The sequence below is a fragment of the Alligator mississippiensis genome, chromosome 3 (assembly GCF_030867095.1).
Source record: "Alligator mississippiensis isolate rAllMis1 chromosome 3, rAllMis1, whole genome shotgun sequence".
NCBI lineage: Eukaryota > Metazoa > Chordata > Crocodylia > Alligatoridae > Alligator > Alligator mississippiensis.
In genome coordinates this window covers 98,597,072-98,616,876 of record NC_081826.1, presented here as the reverse complement: position 1 = coordinate 98,616,876, position 19,805 = coordinate 98,597,072, and the positions used below count along the sequence as shown (strand labels likewise).

Genomic DNA, 19,805 nt, shown 5'->3' with positions numbered 1-19,805 from the left:
TTTTACTGGATCATCTTGTTGGGTCTCTTCTGAGTTATCTAGTTCTTTTTCCTCCACATTCCCATATTGTGCAAGATTGATCTAACTTTAGCCAATGGACACAAAGCGGCAGTATTTTTTCAGACTGTGAACCGTATACCATAACTTAGCTTTTGAATATCAGTTTAAGGGTTTAGGAAAGGTAGTCTTTTACTATATTATTGATTCCAGTGTCATGCTCCAAACAAAACCTAAACCTTCATAGATTCATAGATGTTAGGGTCAGAAGGGACCTCAATAGATCATCAAGTCCGACCCCCTGCATAGGCAGGAAAGAGTGCTGGGTCTAGATGACCCCAGCTAGATACTCATCTAACCTCCTCTTGAAGACCCCCAGGGTAGGGGAGAGCACCACCTCCCTTGGGAGCCCGTTCCAGACCTTGGCCACTCGAACCGTGAAGAAGTTCTTCCTAATGTCCAATCTAAATCTGCTCTCTGCTACCTTGTGGCCATTGTTTCTTGTAACCCCCGGGGGCACCTTGGTGAATAAAACCTCACCAATTCCCTTCATATGACAGCCTCATCTAAAGAGTTTTAGGAGAGTTGAAATTAAGACATTACCTATCCTCATCATAAATTTCCTTTCAGTACCTCACCTATTCATCTTTAAAGGCACAATTCATTCTGCTCTTTAAGATTTCCTAATAGTCAGGACTGAAACCTATTTGTCTGTTGCTTACAGTAGCCACTAACAAGACAAGGAAGGGAAAAAGATGGATCCATGTTGGTTGATCAAAGGCAGCCTTACTGGTTATTTTTTAAATCGGTCCCTTTTCACTTTGAAGCTTTTGCCATTTGAGAAGAAAATAAATTAAGCTGGAGACAAGGGTATTCCATGATTTTTAATAATTTTGGGCTGTAGTTTGACCACAGCATATTAAGAACAAGCATAAAATCTGTATTTAAAACTAACAACAGCACTTAGAGCAACATCTTTCTTTAAAAGTATTGCAATAACAGACCTTAGGTCTAAAAACTAGGACATCACCATTTGCTCAATTAAAAGAGGCAGATACACAACAATTGAAATCTTTTTTTTTCCTGTATATAACTGGGAGTTACATTGAAAAATAAGCAACAAATCAATTGTGTTAAAGGAAAATAAAAATAAAAGTCTTAAAGCAAGCCAGGTTTGTCATAGCTTCACGTGAACAGCTATTAAGAAGTTCCAATACAGCTGTAAAACAACTTTTTTAATAGACTGTTTTTACAACATTAAAATTTAAATGAAGGATTAAATACCGTGGATAGTGCTGTACATATTTTGGAATAACTTGAAACAAAATGGACAAAAGTACAGACATGTTCAAAATGTGATCCTGAAAGCCACAAAGTTGGAAACGCACACACGTTCCCACCCCACAAAGAAACCCCCAAAACTAAAAACAAAAGCAGACAGCAATAAAGCATCTGACGCTGTAAAATAACAGCTAGCAATAAACAACAGAAGGTGATCAAGCTTTCTGAAAGCACACAATAGTCTGGTGGCAAATTCTAGGTATAATAATCAGCTTGACTGATGTACTCACCATCCTGACATGCTCTGAATAGAGTAGTGCTAGACAGTGTTAGCTATACAGAGAAAAATTCTGTAGCAATGCTTACATGGTCTTTGTACTGCAAGTGAAGAAATGATTTTGTTAAAGGCTAGTACACTGCTTTTATTATTATTATTTTCCTGTCCAGCAGTAAGATACCTTGGACTCTCACAAGTTCTGATTATAGCTGCTTTTTTTTTTTTTTTTTTTTTTTAAGTATGAATGCCTGCTGTGCTTTGCAGTAAATGGAAACGTGTGAACACAGAGCTACGAATACACTTTAAATAGATTTTCTAATCTTTTCACTGCAGCTTCAAAGCAGATTAGTGACTTTAAAAGGAGACAATATCTTGTTTGGTCCACTCGGTATGCAAGTTTTGTTATTGTAAATCATACTCTAGACTTCCCCTGCATACGTATACTGTGTAAGTGGCATTCTTAGGCTGGGTTTTATTCAGAAATTATACTGCAGTGCAAATAGAAATGTGGAAATGGCCAGCAAGATGTACTTGCAAAATATTTACTCTGTGCCCTGACCGACAAGGGAACAAGTGACAATTGTAAAGTATTCATATTCAGGGGTGTGACATGCTTTCTGGGATAGAACAGTGCAGTGTAGATGGATGGAGAGAGCTATCTGCAAGGTTGTGAAGGCCACAAAACCTACACCTTTCTTTAAAGCAAAACAGAAGGGGAAGAAAAACAGAAAAGAACATGATCAGCATTCAGGTACAGGACTCCTTAGAGGGCTTCTTAAAAAGATATTTACAGACGAACATATAGCTGAAGTTTCAGGTCAATAGAGAAGTCATGTTAGCCCATTACAGAACTACTCCAAAAATATACTTGAGTGCTATGAGCTTTATCCAAAGTCAGGTGAAGTCAACAGAAGTCTTGCCATTGACTTCACTGGGCTTTGTATAAGGCCTCCTGAGCTTTAGCAGAGCTAGATATCTGAAAACCAAACAAAAAAATGCCATCTCAAAACGCATCCCAACACATTGCTAAGTTACATCTGTGGTTGAAGTCAGATGAGTATAAAAAGCTACAAAGTGACAAAGAGTGTCTACGAAAGTTTAGGTGGCATCCATCTATTAGAGCGGATTCTTCTGTCTTCAACAGTTAAGCTAAGCTTCTTCTATCATCTACCTTCCTGGGATATTTTTTAAACAGAGTTTAGAAAAATAAGTACAGTATCTGCAATTCTCTAAACTAGAACTTTGTGTTTGTTTTCCTGAGGTATTCACTTTATCTAACAAGCCATGCCAAAAGCATTCATGAGCATGGTACAGACAACCAAAGGGGTGGAGACACTGGAGCACCCAACTGTCAACAGGCTTTGCCATGCACACCACATCTGCCAAGCGGTGGGACACTACTCTTGTTCTTCTCAGATCTAAAAAAAACCCAAAAAACTATTATGCACCCCCCTCAAAACAAAAATCGAAACCTTAGACCTAGTGCACCGCAGAAAGGGTTTGCTAGTATTCTGGCAAACCATCCCGGTGAAGATGCAGTTAATAGTGGCAAAAGAGTGCTTTCATGGATACCACTTATAGCATTTCCCTGAACAAAACAAGCTCTACTAGCAAAAGCACTATTTATGCAGATAAAATTGCATCTATGCGAAGGCTTTTGTCAGTATAGAAATGTCACTGACAAGAACCACACCCCGAACCGATGTCACTACATTGGCAAAAAATTTAAATCACTTCCTACTGGATTTGGGCAGGTTTAGGCCTTGTCTATACTTGGTATCAACCCTGATTCAGCAATCAGCATAGCTGCAGTACTACACACACAAAATGTGGACAAGGTAAGTGGTATTTCACCCCCTCAGCTTGCCCTTGTTTCAAACAAGGGTAAGGTTGGAGCAGATGGCAGCTGCTCTTGGCTACATTTGGACCTTTTACACCTGCAGGAGCACAGATCGCTGAATCACAAAGTGCAGACAAAGTCTTCGTAATACTACAGAAAAGGAGGGTTACAGGCATAAGACAAGGGCCGGCTGGTTTTGCACAACTCCTAGTTGGCCTAGCATCAGCTTTGCAGGGATGGCTTGGCTCCAGGTCCCTATTTATCCAAGCTTCTCTCAAAGTCACAGGGTGTGGATAGAAGGATTGTAGGGGGCAAGGGGGGTGCTGGGGCCCACCTCAAGTTAAGTACAGCTATTATCGAGGGTAGTAATAAATAAAATACCTACTGGAAATGAAATAGCTAATACTGGTCCAACTCAGCAACAGTGAGACAAGAACACAGAAAAGAAGCATCTAATGGCAAGGTTAAAGCTGCAGAGGTTAGTTTGTTCTGTTTTTTTTCTTTTTCATTTTCCTTAAAGTGACACACAGAGAAAAAAAAAAAGCATGATCTTCGCAGCAAAGATGCATCAAAAAACCATGGGCTATACACAGGCTAGTCAAAAGCCATTTGTTCAAACTTCTCCTTTCCCTTGTGATATATTGATATTTTAATAGGAAAATAAATTACATAGACTTTTTTGTTATTTGTATGCATTCATTTGCAAATTTTCTTACAAAAGAGGACCAAGCATGTAAGTCGGCATTCACAAATTCTATGCCATTTTTTGTGTTAAAATTGGTATCATCTATACATTATCTTACAGTATTAACAAAGTCTTGTTTGTTTGTTTGTTTGTCTGTTCTACCCATTGGGTAGGATATGTGCATAATATATTCAAGTTATACACGGCACCTTACAAAGAAAAAACAGAAGAGACAGACAACTGAAAAAGCACCATTTTAAGTCAGGCACGACAAAGGTGGGAGCATATGGCCTGATCCAAAGCCCACTGAATTCAGTGGGATCTTCCCAACGCCTTCTCCAGGCTTTGGATGAGTCCTGTAAGTGCAAGGGGATTCCTATCTGCTCAGACCTGAACATGAGGCACCTTAGTTTCTTGCAAATGAGAAAACATGCAAACCTCCTCAAAAGTATAACTATGTATATCCGTATTAACACTCCTGCCACAGCAGACAGACAAGCACAAACCGTGGAGTCAGGAGATGCAGGAAAAAAGACAGTGCTGTCACCCACAAGATCCTAACGCACACCAACACTGTTCCAGAAAGCTCACATACCAAACCATTAAAAGCAGCAAAGAAATAACAAACAGTCATCCCGGACAGGAAATTGTATACAAGCAGGGTTTTGTTATAGGTTATTTTTTCCCTTTGTTTCTCTCTCTTTTTTTTTTTTTTTTTTACAATGCAAATTCATTTAGCATCAGCGACATGAGCATGGTTAGCTTTCCTTGTGTCCATACTAAAAACAATGTGGAGAATGACAAAGCAGAAGGGAGTTTAGATGTCTCCAGCACAAGCCAAGTTCAACCTCTCCTGCCTTGCTGGGAAAGCAGGAGAAATGCAAAGAGACCAATGACAAATGTGGCTTCAGTAGCCATTAAATACACATTAAAAACAAAATATTAGTGGCTGATTTAACAAAGCACCAACAGGCTCCAAAATTTTGCATTGATATTTACTGCTTGGATAAAGCACTTCATCTCTACCGAGGCATCGGTCACACTTGAAGAGACTGCCAATACATACACACACAGGCAAACACCCCTCATGGAGAAAGCCTAGCTCGTACCAAATCCCTGAACACAGTAAGCTATTCAGGTAAGAAGACATTTTTGCCAGTGGAAGTGTGCCCATATTAGCATTTCGCTAACAATATGGGTGAGGAGAAGAAAAAAAATCACATCCCTCAGCAATGTAGCTACGCTGTTAGGTTAAAGAACAGAACTGGGATAAAATTTGCAGACGATCCTGGGCTGATATTTTAAACTGGCGCTCCATTATGAGAGGTACACACTTGAAAGGGAAATTTGTTTGAGCCAAGTGAAACAAGCCCCCACAAAGGCTTTTTACATGAGAAACGTTGCTATAAGGGCATCTCCAGATTTTAAGCTATTCCGTAGCAATGCCTCTCTATGAGGGTTGGAAACAAAAGTGAGACACCTTGAGTTAGTTTAGGAGCATGTGTGCAACACAGCAAGCAGGCAATACAGCCAAAGGAAAGGCCAGACAGGCTTAGCAAGAATCTTTTTAGCTGTCCTTATGTGAAACAAAACTAGAAGTCACCTAAAGCAGGGCTGTCCAACTACCAAGCAGCCGGGGGCCACAAGCTCTGAAGGCTACACCAGCAAGGGCTGCATCAGAGAGAGCCACAGGCCCCCATCAGCACCATGCTGTGCCACACAGACACCCCAGGCCATGGCCTCCCCCACCATAGCAAGCTGCACCACACCACCCCCCGCTAGCCCCAGGGGCTGGAGGTGGAAGGTGGACAGGGAGCCTGGAAACCCTAGCTGCCATGATGGGTTAAAGCAGAAGCTGGATGAGAGCCATGAATTGAACCCTCACCCGTCGTGTGCAGCCCAGTTGGACAGCATTGACACCTGAGCCAACTCCATCCCAAGGATCACTAGTATGACATGCTGAGAGAACATGCTTCTGTGACAGCTTTAATTACTGCCTATCGGTACAAACGGGATCTTAACAGGGGAGGCCCACGAGCATGGAGACTGTTTCAAACCCATCCTAAAGAGGAGAGCTGTTGGATGGAAGTGGTGCCCGCACCAACTGAGGGACATGTGCTTGAGCAGCAGAAGCTCCGCACCTGGTTAGAGCAGGATACGATGTCCTATGAGAGGGGAAGAAGAGAACAACAAAAAAGAAAGTGCTTCTCACGCTTCCACTATTTGCCTGGTCAGTGCCACCGCCCTGTGATAGAGCAGTGTTCACCAGCACGATTTAACAGAGTTTATTGTAGGATTAAAGGGACATTGTAAACTACATTTCTGCCACTAAATAAGCCCCAACCGCATCCCTGGAAAAGGATTACAGAGTAACACTAATATTTGGATAACCAGACAGACAGCACGCATGTGAGTGTACAAGGGCACGGACAAAGGAAACGTTTACATCAGCCTAACTTGCATTATACCAGTGAAAAACAATTAGCAGACAGACAGCACTAACCCCTAAACCAGAGTTGTTTCATCCAAACTGGTAGAGAATTACTCAAAGGAATCCAGGATCAAACATTCCTAGTAGAAGTTCATCTGTCTATATCATTCTGGGATAGCCATTTGCTAAGGGCACCTGCTCAGCCACTACCTGGCAGGAAGGCACAGTAAGAGCTGTCTACTATGTGACCTACTCTGGGACACCTGCTTATGATCCCATTCCTGATCCTGTTGTATACAGTGGTAGAGAACACTGATTTAAATTGCATCGGGGTATGTATACATCTGTCCACAGCCTGAGCACAAATGCACAGTACTGGGTTGGTCATGACTCAAGGGCAGTGAAGCAATGAGAGTTTTTAGGACAATGGCAGATGTCCAGATCCTAAGAAATACTTAAGAACACACAGGCAGAAGTCTTGTTTATGTCTCACTCTTGAGAGAAAAGGTTTTTAAGAAGAATTTTAGAGTGAATATATTTTTATTGGCACTATTCTTTTGTACTCCTCTGCCTGTAAAGCAAGGTTGTCTTAGTTACCATGAGTGTGCAGGTCTCAGTCATTTTTTTAAACTATCAAACATCCCTTTACAAATGAAGGTGACAGTTTTAAGATTTGAAGTCTCACTACTGCCAGGGCCAGAAATGAATGCTTTGCATAGCAGAATACCAGAAAACCTGCACTCGGAGTTTTTCACAGGATAAAGCTTTTTTCCCTAGCCTTATTGAACTGGGCTACTTCAATTCCTACTTTTACTAGATGCACATTCATTGGAAAAATCTTAGCAGCAGGCTCCTTCTCATCTGACACTAAGATTCAGAGATCTGGAATGTCAGAAGCGCCCCCCGGCCACGATGGATGGGTGGGCAGAATTGAGCGGAGGGGAACACAAAATAAAAATAATTTAATCCACAGTTCCTGAATGCCATGGCTGCAGAAACAGAGATAAGAAAAGTTCAATCTTTATTAAGACCACAGACATGGGATGGATATGCATGTTCTCACATGCACAACAAACAACAGTGGTGTGGTAAAATGGTATCAGCATGAGTTTGGCTTTACTCACCAGCAACAATGAGCGGAGCTTATGGAAATCATCCCAAACTGCTAATAAACCTTTGTACCACACCACAGCATAACGCAACCTGTATAAGCCAGACACGTTACAGAAGGGCTGGCTTAAGAATGATGGTTATGTTAGGACAACTCTTCCTATCTCTCTCGCTCGTATCTTAAGTCAGGTGCCTCAGAGATGAGAGCCAACTGTACAAGGTTAGGAAGACCCTGAACAAACCGCTAAGAATAGGCTACAAGCACTTCCCTAGAATGCCAAGGCTAGGAGTAAATGCTACATAACCCACAGGGAAGTTAGGAATTTCTTCTTCCGACATAAAATTCCCTTTCCTAGCCCTAAAAGATCAGCAAAATACTTTCTGCAATAAGATATCCATGCTAACCCACTTCTGAATCTTGTCCACCCTGGACCTCTCACAAAGCTAATTTGGGGCAGAACAGAAATTCCAGATCTGTGGTGCAGAGAAGAGGGAACCCTTCATTTTTTGGCCAGGTTAATTTTTATAAGGTGATAGTCACTGAAAGTTGCTCAAAATTGTGAAGTTTTGGAATAAATCTCGGGAAAGACAGATTATTGGAAAGAGGGCAGGGACCTGCTGAGCTGATTCTTCAAATGATTCTGCAGTTTACACAAGAGGTGACCATATGCATATAAAACATACCATGTATTTGCAGATTTAATTAATATAAGAAGCTGCAGAGCATATATAAACCTAATAGTTAAAAAGGTGGCTTGGAAGGCTAATGACCTCAAGAACCCAAAGTCTTTTTAAAGGGGAATCCTCCAGAAGTGCAGCTAAAAATTTGCCTCCATTTTTTAAGCTGAACAGATCGACGGTGACTGATTAATATTTTTTCTGGTTTGCTATTTCAGATTTCAGTTCCACTCATACTGTTGTGCTCTCTCGTCTCTAAGAACAGAAAGAAAGAAATCACAAAAACAAGAGAGGACTCCTTGGTAACACTGTGCTACTGAGGTCATTCACAGAAGAGATTCATAGATGACTAGTGTCCATGAAGATATACTCAGAATGAATGAAGCCTAAAAATCCTTGCTGCAGAGCTGATGAAATGCTTGTTTCCTTTGAAACATTTGTAGCCCTAGTTCAAGGAAAAGGAATAAACAACTCAGGAAGCTTAACATTAATGTTGATAGTTATAAATACATGGCATTTCAAGCGATGGCTTTGAAATCAACGGACACAGCCTTTCAAGGGACCTGCAGAGCAACAGGAAAGCTTGCATTCAAACTGCTCCAATGCCAAGGCCTGGGGACCTGCCCTCTTCTTGGCCCAGGTGAGCCAGGACAGAATGACAATTGAGGTCCATTTGTTCTCTGCCCTAAGGGCCTCAACAATCTTTATTCAGGCAAGAACAAAGTATCTCTATGGGCAGATCTGACTAGTGGCTTGGTTTTATGCTCCCCTGGAATTCAACAAGAAACTTTCTATTTTTAAGCTGTGAATTAATGCCACCAACCAAAACCTGCAGGCTGTCTGTAAAATTCTCATTTCAAACACTTTTACTCCCAGAAATTGTATGAGGCAAGAGATATAGCTGGCAGACAGCTGCCCAGTCTTCCCTTTTACATCTGTTCTATGGGTATTAGTAAAGGAAACTGCTGAATCTAGTCATGAGTCTCCAGCCTCTCGTTTCACATACATCTACAGAAATGAAATGAGCATTCACTTTGCATTACCAGGGGCAATTAGGATCAAGAAACAAGAAGGTTCTGATCAGTTATAAATGGGTCCATCTATTCATTATACTCTAATGTTCTTTAAGCTAGAATAAGACCTATACAGAGATCCATAAAACAAACACATACACGCAAACACACACACTGTTTTGGCATTAAAACTCTGCATAGATCAAAGATTCACTTCAGCAATCAGTTTCAAATCTAACCCTCTAATGTGCAGAAGTCATGCAGAAATCCAACTTCCAACAACTGGAACAGGTGCTACAGTACAGTACTTTTCCACAGTGCATTTGATGCACTCGTTGGGTGCTGCTGTTAACAAAGCACTAGGCTTAAGACTATAGAAAAAAGTGAGATCTTAAAGTGAAAACTCTATTATACATATATATTAGGAATATTAAAACTAAGACTCTAAAGATTCTTATTTTCTTTTGAAGTCCACTTCCGAAATGCATTTTAAGTGCATGTTGTGCTTTTTTGTGTGCTCTTGAAGTCACTATCACCATTCACCAATTGCCTTCCAATTCTTGCATTAGCTTCAACACAGAAACTGACCAGGGAAGTAATCCCCAAAACAACATTCAACAGACAATCTTCCAACAACTTTAAAACCAGCATTACAAAAAAAAACAGGCCTGATCCCACATACACTTACATATGTGGATAATCTTTACCCCAAGCTTCAGTAAAAGTACATGCATGACTGAGAATTTGCAGGATTGGGCCCACAGCAATATGCTACACGCCTGCAGTGAGATAAACTGGTGCTCCCAAGTCACTTCCAACGACTCTAATGCTGCAGAAACCATAGTCAACATCCCTAGCCTAGTTAAAAGTATCAAATGTGTTGCAGAAACTGCATAGGAGGAGATGTGGTTACTGAGCTCCACTAGAATCTCCAGTACAGAATTAAATCACTAAAAGACAACCAGACCTTCTAAAGCACAACAAAGAGTCATGTAAGTTAACAGCCTTACAGGAGAAGAAAAAACACCTTTCATTTTTAAACAATTTATTGCATAACGTCAGGATAGGTGACTAAATATAGTTTGGGCTACAGTGAAGACATCTCTAAAACCTTAAGCACTGATACTGCATTGTGAAAAGGAGAAGAAATGGCAGCATTTTGTTATAATTCATATAAATTAGCGTGTCTGGGAATTTGTGTCTTGAAAATGAAACAAATAGCCTAGCCACATAATAGCTAAAACAATCTAAATTATGTGAAATGCTGGAATTTCGTATTTGCTTTCTTCCATCCAAAAGTCTCCAAGACACTTCACTGATGCACTGTTATTTTAATGCAAATTATTGCAAAGATAATTGTATTGTATTGTTGTATTTTGCAACAGACATTAGGCTAAATCCAACAAACCCCTTTCTGTGACAAATACCAGGGCAAGCTCCTCCAGATCACTCCCGGGGCCTAATCATTATTCCACAGGTGAAAAGACAACATATAGAAGAACTTCACGTAAAACAGTTCCCTCATATATATATATATTTTTTAACATTAAGATAGTGCAACTTTTTAAAAACACATTTATCACAACACAAATTAACTCCTTGCATTCATCTAATTTCTCAACTGTATACCTTGGCACACAAAACAGGAATTTTGATTCATATAAAAAAAAAAAAAAATTCCACACCCTGGGAGAAAAAAGCAAACTGGCTGATTCTTCCCCCATTTACTAGTAAAACTTTCTTCTTGTCGTCTTCTTTCTGCCATTCAGTTAATATAAAACAGGCTGTACAAGCCTCATATCTGTGCTAAGTTTCCTTTTAGAATTAAATAATTCAAATAGTTTATTTAAAAAAAATAATAATATATTTTTCCCCCGAAACACTGCTCGCGGCCAAACTGAATGGAAGTTTGTGTTATCTCGATCCACTTTGCATGCAATTCCCTTGAAAGGAATCAGAAACAAAGAACTGGTTTGCACGTTTGGTTTTACTAAGTTGTACCACATGAAACTAACAACATTGTGCACAGGAGCCTGGGGACTTTCCACCACGGCCCTGTTTGATTCGTTTGTCTTCAGTTCAAATGCACCTGGGAAAGGGACTTAGACAAGGTTTCCTGGTTTCCTGTCTTTGCCTTTAATAGGGACTATTGTGCTCTCTGAATTGTTCTGCTGAAACTGAAGTCTGCTCCCCCTCTGCGATGAAGGAGGTGCATTGCTCTGCTGGTGATGGAAAAAAGAGGAGCCTGGGTAATGACCCATGACCTCACTGTAGGTTGGGGGCGGTTCTTCCATCCTTCCATTACTGCTGTAATTGGTTGCACTTATGCCCGAATTGCTGCTTGGTGGGCATGGGCCCCCGTTGTACATTGAAATGTCTATCAGGTCACTGTCAAAAATGGTTCGGTTGGGTGGTGCCCTGACAGACTCTCGGTTGAGTTCCATCTGCTGTTCTGGGTCCCGGAGCTGCAGCGTGCATGGCCCTTGGTATGGTGGTGGTTCTTCCCCATCAGAGAGGGAGATGGTTGGAGGAAGGTCAATCTCATGCTGCATGTAAGGGTAGGTTGGCTGGAAGCGACTGAATCGGTCCCGCTGCATAAACGACGGGGCGGGAAACCTGTCCCTGGATCTTGGAGCATACATGATCTGAAAAGGAAAGACAGAGAGGTGAATCCACTTCCAAACATCACACAACAAAGCTTTATGGGTATTAATTACATGTTAAAAACCAACATAAAGAAAATGGAGTTGACAGCCTAGCTGACACAGACTAAACCAACAAAAAGTGTTGCATGCACATGCACACACATACTAGCAAAGCAGAGCTGGAAGTGGGGTGAGAATCTAGCAGCAGCCATTTCTGAATAGCTTAAAAAATGAAGAGATTTTCCTAAGGTGTTCCTCCAACTCTTGGTTGAATTAAAAAAAAATTGCATGGGGAAAAGAATGGGGACAGACTGTTTGTTCATGTAAAAAAAACATTCACTAAGGTTATTTCCCTTTCCATTCTTGAAATGAATTGTAACTTTAAGAAAAATCTCCCAACACTGATTTTTTGTCTTTCTCCATGGAAGAGATTAAAATGTAGTATCTTGCTTTACGAAAGAATCAAGCTCAATGGTTAAAACACCTGCACAGGTAGTGGGAGACTTATTCTCTCCTCTGACTGAGAATGCTTACAGGGTCCTGCCCCTCAGGTGATAGAGGAGGATCCTGACAGGCCCGAGGTGTGCGCTAGGTACTGAGCTGCTCGCCAGCTGCAAGATGGTTATGTCCATCAGAACTTCTGTGGATCTTCTCGTCCCCAGCCCTGGTTCAAATGGTAAAGACTCACTTGACAAGCAGCAGGTGAACCAACCAACCAAAGTTTTCTGAGAATGGGCAAATGAAACAATAAAGCAAATCACTGAAGCTTACTAAGGAAGTATGTCATACCTCTGAAGCACCCTGTCGTGACACTGAGTTTTCTGAAGGCCACAAGCACCCTTCCTACCACCAGGAAGAAAACAACAGAAGAGAAGAATTAACTTCTGGCACATTCTTACTTCAGCTCAGAGCACAATCGGCATTTTTCAGCTAGTTACATAACATTCAAAGAAACATTATTAAAAAGTATACCGCCGCCCCCCCCTTCCTTTGAACACACAACTAGAGTGCAAACCAGACAAACGTGAGCAAAATGGTATTTAAAGTTCAAGTGGGATCCTCTGATCTGGCATAAATTTGCCTATATGCCTTTTGTCCTTTAGTCCCATGTGATATACCTTTCAAATTACTACAGAAAAGTCATCTAGTTCAACAATACAACTCTCAGGCTCTCTCACTCACACCCAGTCCCATTCCAAATCCAGGAACTTTTTGGTCAATTCAAGAGCCGATCGCCCAGTGTGCAAATGTCACCATCCACAGTAACCAAGGTTTTATCCATCAATTCCAATCCTCAATCCTGGCTCCCTCACCTGTAGCAGGCTTTTTTCACCATAAAGGTCTTTCTCTGTTACTACACTAAAGCATTTTCTGAATTTCTACATATTAAAGGCAGAATGAAGGCACTACAGAAGAATAAGAAGAAAATGTCAATAAGGGGAAAGAGCTTAAGGTGTATTGTTATCTTTCTTTTCAATTATTTTTTAGAATGGCAATAACTACCTTAATGGCTTTATTTTACTAGAAAACATCAGGAGATGAAAAGAACACAGAAGAAAAGCTGTAAAGCAAAGAAATTCAATCTAAATGCAGCAAAATCAAAAAGATATTTCTAAGAGGCAACTGGCTTTGCTGAAGTGTCTTAGTCATGACAATTTCCTTAGAACTGAGTCAAGTTCTGCAATTTTAGAGATGTAAGAAACTTCAGGAACAGAAAAGAAACGCATTGGTTTAGCAGGCTTGTCTGTTTTGGGTTGATCTTTTAAATCTCCCCTTCCTGTTTTCTCATCATATCATGCAGTTTGTTCTCTACATGAAGAAAAGTTCAGGAATATCCCTTGAGTTCATTTACCTCAGTTCCCTTCCCCGGTAACTTAATGCATGCTTATTACCTTTAGCAGGAAACCATTTTGACTCAATTCTTCATTTCCTACTGATCAATTTGGTTTTGATCATTTCTGAGCCCTTTCCAATGCAAAAAAACTGCATAACTACTCCTTACCACAGAGAAAGCACATGTCTAGGAGAAAGAAAGAAATATTCTTAATAAGCTCATACTAAACACTCAAATGGAAGGAAGGGAAATGTGTTCTTTCATTAACAGGCAGGAAGGAAGGTCTCTTGGCTTAATGTCAAGAGTGCTGCTCTTCTACAGAATCACGGTCTGGCCAAGGACAAACCAGTTAGCCCTACAGTTGAATTTTCTCTTTTTTTTCAAAGGAATTATGGCAACTTGCCTTGTTTTCAGACACGTGCTGGGAGACGCACTTTAATGTCCCCGTATGTGCCATTTGAGATGAGGATAAGGCTGATTATATAAGGTTGGCAAACTATACTACATAAAGCTTAGCTGTAAAGGTGAGAAGAAGAAAACCTATCCCACTCCTTCTAGTTGAGACCTGGCTATATGTACATCATTAACAGATCATCAGGATAATCAAGACTGATGCTATCAGTAGGCAGAAACAGTGTCACTCAGAAGGTAAACTTCCCCAGAACTGAGCTACTCCAAGAGATCCCCTCAACAACAAGACAGTTCATTTTCTTCTGCTGAAGTCATTAGCACATAAAATGTCTGTCTGTCCTGGTTGCAAAGGGCACCTGACAATTGTAATACTATCCAACCTACCTTTGGAGCCACCTCCATGTTCAGTGGCCTGAGGTAGAAGTATATGGACTAGATATAGGACTCACTGACATGGTAAAAAAAATGTAAAGAAACATGGGAATTTAAACCACTGTAGGTATGGATACATTCATTTCTGAATAATTGGAAATTATCGTCCACAGAGGGAACTATATGCATGTAACTGGTCGGGCTTAACTGTACCAACATAATCGCATGACTCCTACTTGTATGTAACCACTAAACCCTCATCACAAAACATGGGACATAGGGAGAAAAGGACTAGGATATTAGTATGATTCCTCTGCATTCCTCAGCTCTAAAACTTTTCTAAAGGAACAGGAAAAGAGATGTATGCTGCCCCAAAACAATGAAATGCTCATTTAAAAGAATTGCAATTAGGCTGGGGAGAGAAAGTGCCAAATGAGGAAGAGAACAAGAAAAGGACAGAAACTGGGGGGAGGGCAGGAAGTGGAGGGGGAGAGAAGGGAGAAAAGACTGCATACAGCTTGCAAAGATAAAATTGTTTTGTAACTATTTAGTTGATCTAATAAAAGATATCTCCTATACTCCAAGAGTTTTGTCTACCTATGCCTTTAGACCAACATGGCTACAATCAATGCCCCCTATAGCCTCATTCATAACTTTAAAGTTTATACATTTGACGAATAGTTTAAGACAGGGAAGTTTCTTATGCTGAATGTCAGGTGTTGTATGTCCAAGGGAGCTCAAGGACAAGATGTTTTACTGTTGATCCAAAGACATGAGTTTAGGCTTTGCTCCCACTGATGCTAAAAACTGCCCTCAACCAACCCTGTTGTGAGTGGGTTACCTAGCCATCATGGTAAGGAAGCAAAGGCAGCCAGATGTGATACTGGACACTTAGTTCCCTCGTGTGCTGTACGCTACAAACACTGGCATACCATCTCACTGGCCTGATGGAACATGGTTCAGAATGGACCTTGAATATGTACTATCTATAGGGTCCATGCTCTTTTATTTAATACAGCACACTCAATTTGTTACAGGCCTCCTGAAGTAGAATAAATAAAGTTAAAAAATACATCTAAGTTAATTTAATAGTGAATGTACTTCAGTGCCCTGTTGAGTGGAGTCCACGCCACCTTAAAAATACTTCTTTTTTACTATGAAAGGAGGCATCTGTTTGGAGAGACAATTCTGACCTGGCCTAACGTCCCATATAAGGTCTTTTCAACTACCTTGCTATTCTGTGACATTATTACACCCAACAAAAAGGAACATGTTAAAAAGGTTTTTCTCCTCACTATCCATACCCTCCGATTTGTGGATTTCACCTGCCAGCAAGCAGATGAAAGCAACAAGTTCATTCTTTCTGCCAGCCAAATGTTTCTACACGTCCTTTCCATGGCCGCTAAAGTTGCATGAAGAGAATGTTTTACAGTATTGTATTTATACTCTCACTCTCTTGCTATTTCTCTCTTTCTCCCTCTCTTTCAATCCAGTATAATAATTCAATTCCAAAAAGACATCTATACCTTATTTTCATCCATCAGTTGATCAACAGAAACAAAACATAAACAGTTTTCCTTACCTAATAAACTGTTTAGGTATTTTTGTTAAATGCAGAAGATGCGATTTTTAAGTCAAATCTGACTTGGGTAAGGCAGCTGGTGCCTCTCGGGCCTGGCTCCAAGGGCATTCATAGACATGCTCCAGGAGGTGGGGCACTTTAATTAGCGCAGCTCTAAGAGCTTTAGTTTTAAAGTGCCCCACCACCATTTTTCAGCGTGGGGATGATGATACACGAGGGTGGAGTCTGCTGGAGCGTGGTAATCGTCACACAATATTAATCGAACAGCCTCCCTGCACAGGTATAGGAGTCCCAACTCCTGCCGCTTCATCAGCTGAGGCCCAACACTGTGGCACTTATCCAAGAGGATGATGCATGCAAGAAGTGCAGACAAGAGGCATGTCCCTTATTGCTCCCATCAAGAACTGTTGTGGGGCACTTGTACATGTGACAAAAATTGCCCTTTTGTGTGGCTTAATATTGTCACCCTTTACACATACGCAAGTTTTTGGTGATTTAAGTAAGTTTGCATCATCATAAATTAATCCTCATCCCAATGTAGTTTAGTTTGCGATGACGTAACTTGGAATGGTGCAGCCATTAATATGTTACGTGTACATGGTAATTCACTGAAATGATGTGTTGTGAGCCCCTATATCCATTGGGCATCGCTAAAAATTTTGTATAATGAGCCCCCTTGTCCACCAAGTGTCGCTACAATTTGCAGGTATTTGTGTGTAATGAATGTTTTAGGACAACCTTAGCAGGCCAGGAGGGGAGCTCTGCTGAACACCACTGACCGGCGCCAAAACTTGCAACAGTCGCAGAGCACAGTTCATGTGTGCCCAGAAAAAATCCCCCGAATTTGCCCAGCAACAGCCATGAGGAACCCGTGCTCCCCTCCACCTCTAAAACATCCCTTTTCAGCTGGCTACAGTGTAATTATCCCCCAATGCCATTAATTCACTCACCAGTTTTACATAAACCCAACTAGTGGAGTTCTGTGAGCCCACATGAGCCTTAAGCGTGCCCACTTTATGAATGGCAGGTGAGTTCTGTCAGCATTCATTCCCTCACCAACTATGTCTGAGCAGTTCAGACCATGTCCCACTGGGAGCGGTGTCTCGACACATGGGTCACTGGGGGGCCTGCTGTTGTGCCATGCCCCGACAGGGAACCTGTGGGTGCCCATCAAGGGCCTAACTCTCAGTACATGGCTCACTGAGTAGCCTGCTACTGTGCCATGGCATACACAGGGCTAAAAGACCTAGCAGGGGTAAAAGATGTTCAGAACAAGTATTCTCATGAGATATAAAGTTGCCACTGGTGCAGAGCCCCCCCCCCGACCCTGCCTAGCGCCAGCGTGTCTGATGTCCAAACTTTGCCCAGCAACAACAGGGTGGGAGGGGAAGTGAACTTCCCTTGGCCCAGTCACCTCAAGACTTATAAATTGAATGCACAGCTCCCCAGGGTACCCGTTATTGATCCAAGATATCTGACATTCAGGAGAGAATGGAGCAGACCAAGGCACGCAGGTCTAGGTCCAAATGGAACTTCGCTGAAACAAAGAAACTAGTGCGGGTGCTGGGGAATCCTTAAGTCACGTGCCAGTCTGTCTGCAGCCTGTGGGCCAACTGGCACATCTACCTTGATGTTGCCAAGCAAATGGGCAGGCAGAGGCACAACAGGATGGCAGTCCAGTGCCATGTCAATGCAAAGATGCTGCGAGCTGCTTTCTGCAGGGATGTCACCAGAGCAGTGGCAGGGCACCCCACAGCGTGACATGGCCCATTAGATACCTCCAGCCAGTAACAAAGGTACTGGATTGCCATGAACACACAGGGACAGAGGCCTCTGGGGCACCCTCGCCTGCTGAGACATCACCAACCACCGCTGCAACTTGTGGGGGCTCCAGCTGAGAAGATAGTGGCAGGGTTTCTGTCATGTCACCTGCTGCTTCCTCCAAGGACAGACCACAGAACTTGACCTCCACACCCAGTGTGTGAAGCCGTGGGGACCCTTTAATTCACCTGTCGCCTGAACTGACAGCTGCAATTAGGCTGGGCTGTGAGGTAAGAGGGGGGAGGGGGACAGCATAGGACAGTGCTTTAAAGACCTGGGGAGCTAGTGGGCAGTGCAGGGAGGTACCGGACAACACACAGCTGGGAGGTGCATCGGTGGCCAAAGCAGGTGGCACTTGGTTGTAGCAACTCAGCGTCTGCTATCACTCATGGCCAGGCACTCCTTCTTGGTCATTTTGGGCAGACCACTCATCTGTTCGCAAAATTCACTGAGTGCATCTTTTAGAGTGCCGAGCATCCTTAATTCACTCTATTTCCCACATTTCTTGATTTTCAACTCCACTTGCAACTTCGCCACCAAGGACACACAGGCTACTGAGGCAGGCTGCCACCCATCCATGCACAGACAGGATTATGAATGGCCTCAGGGACTGCAAGCATTGGCTGAGCAAGATGGTGAGACAGATCCATCTGGCTATGGACAGATCCATGGCCATCCAGCACAACAGGAATGGCTCCAAGTCCAGGAGGCACTCGCAGACCCGGGAGGACCCGCAAATAACGGCTGGGTTCCTTGCAACATATCTATACTTGCTGGTCATCAGCCCTGCTCCTGCCTGGGTGCGAGACAGGCCAGAATGCATCCATGCTCTGCCATCCACTGGTTCTCAGTCAAGCTTTGAAAATCCTCCTTAGAGCCAAGGTCTTTTAGTTAGAAATGATTATTGCTTAGATTGATTTTTTCACAATCATGCATCATTACAGTAGTAAAAAGAAATTCCTCCGTTGTAGTAATTATGTATCGTTATCTTATTAAAGCTGTTCTGTGGTTTGTTTAATTCTGGTTAATATTTGGTTTGTAAATAAAGTTTTCCATTTGCTTTGTTCGATTCTTTACTTCATGTTCCCTGTGTGTAAGTGGGGAAGTGTAGAAGGGTGGGGGCACGGGCGACTAGTGCCACCTTAGTCAGTGAGGGCACATGCCCCACACCATGGCCAATCTCACCGACTGCGGGGGGGAGGAGGGAAGTCCCCCACAGCCAATTTCCCAAACCGCTGCAAGCTGATCGCACCGACCAGGAAGTGGCTGTGGCGCTACCTGAATTGCCGCAGCACTCCTGGAAGCGGCCGTGGCACTTCATCCAGCACTCCCGCTCCCCAGCTAGCACCTGCGACAAGGGGGGGGCACCGGCACTCCCATCTGCCCCCCTGCCCGTTGCCTAAGCAGGAAGTGTGGCCTGTCAAGGGGTGCACCAGCGCTCTCAGGGGGGTGCACATGCACCCCTGTGCGCCCCGTATGCATCGCTACTGGGGGGGGGGGGGGAAGGGATTTTCTGGCTTGTAGGGTGAGGAGCTTGCATGAGCTGCTGATGGGCATGCCATGGTGGTGGACGGGTCATATTCGACCTGGGGGGAAGTGGGCAGCAAAGTTCCCCAGGGCTTGGTCTTTGGGTCCACACTGTTCAATTTCTTTATCAGCGATTTGGATGATGAGGTGAAAAGCAACCTGTTCAAATTTGCTGATGATACCAAGATTTGGGGTGAGGTGGGCACGCTAGTAAGGAGAGAAAGACTGCAGAAAGACCTGGATAGGTTGCAAGGGTGGGCTAACAAAAACAGGATGCGTTTCAACACGGACAAGTGCAGGT

General features: G+C 42.6%; 1 protein-coding gene across 8 annotated transcripts in view; it reads right to left on the bottom strand.

Moving 5' to 3' along the window:
• Positions 1-868: 868 nt before the first annotated feature.
• LDLRAD4 (low density lipoprotein receptor class A domain containing 4) overlaps positions 869-19,805 on the bottom strand; it is a 479,210-nt gene continuing 460,273 nt past the window's right edge. For 6 of the 8 annotated variants that reach the window (XM_019490346.2, XM_019490345.2, XM_059724261.1 and 3 more), the window contains 2 exons: positions 12,747-12,800; positions 869-11,957 (listed from right to left, as the gene is read on the bottom strand). In XM_019490346.2, coding sequence (XP_019345891.1) covers positions 11,415-11,957; positions 12,747-12,800 — 597 coding nt within the window. In that variant the 3' untranslated portion in view covers positions 869-11,414. The remainder of the gene's footprint in view (positions 11,958-12,746; positions 12,801-19,805) is intronic. The other 2 variants (XM_019490348.2, XM_019490349.2) reach the window with 1 other exon arrangement.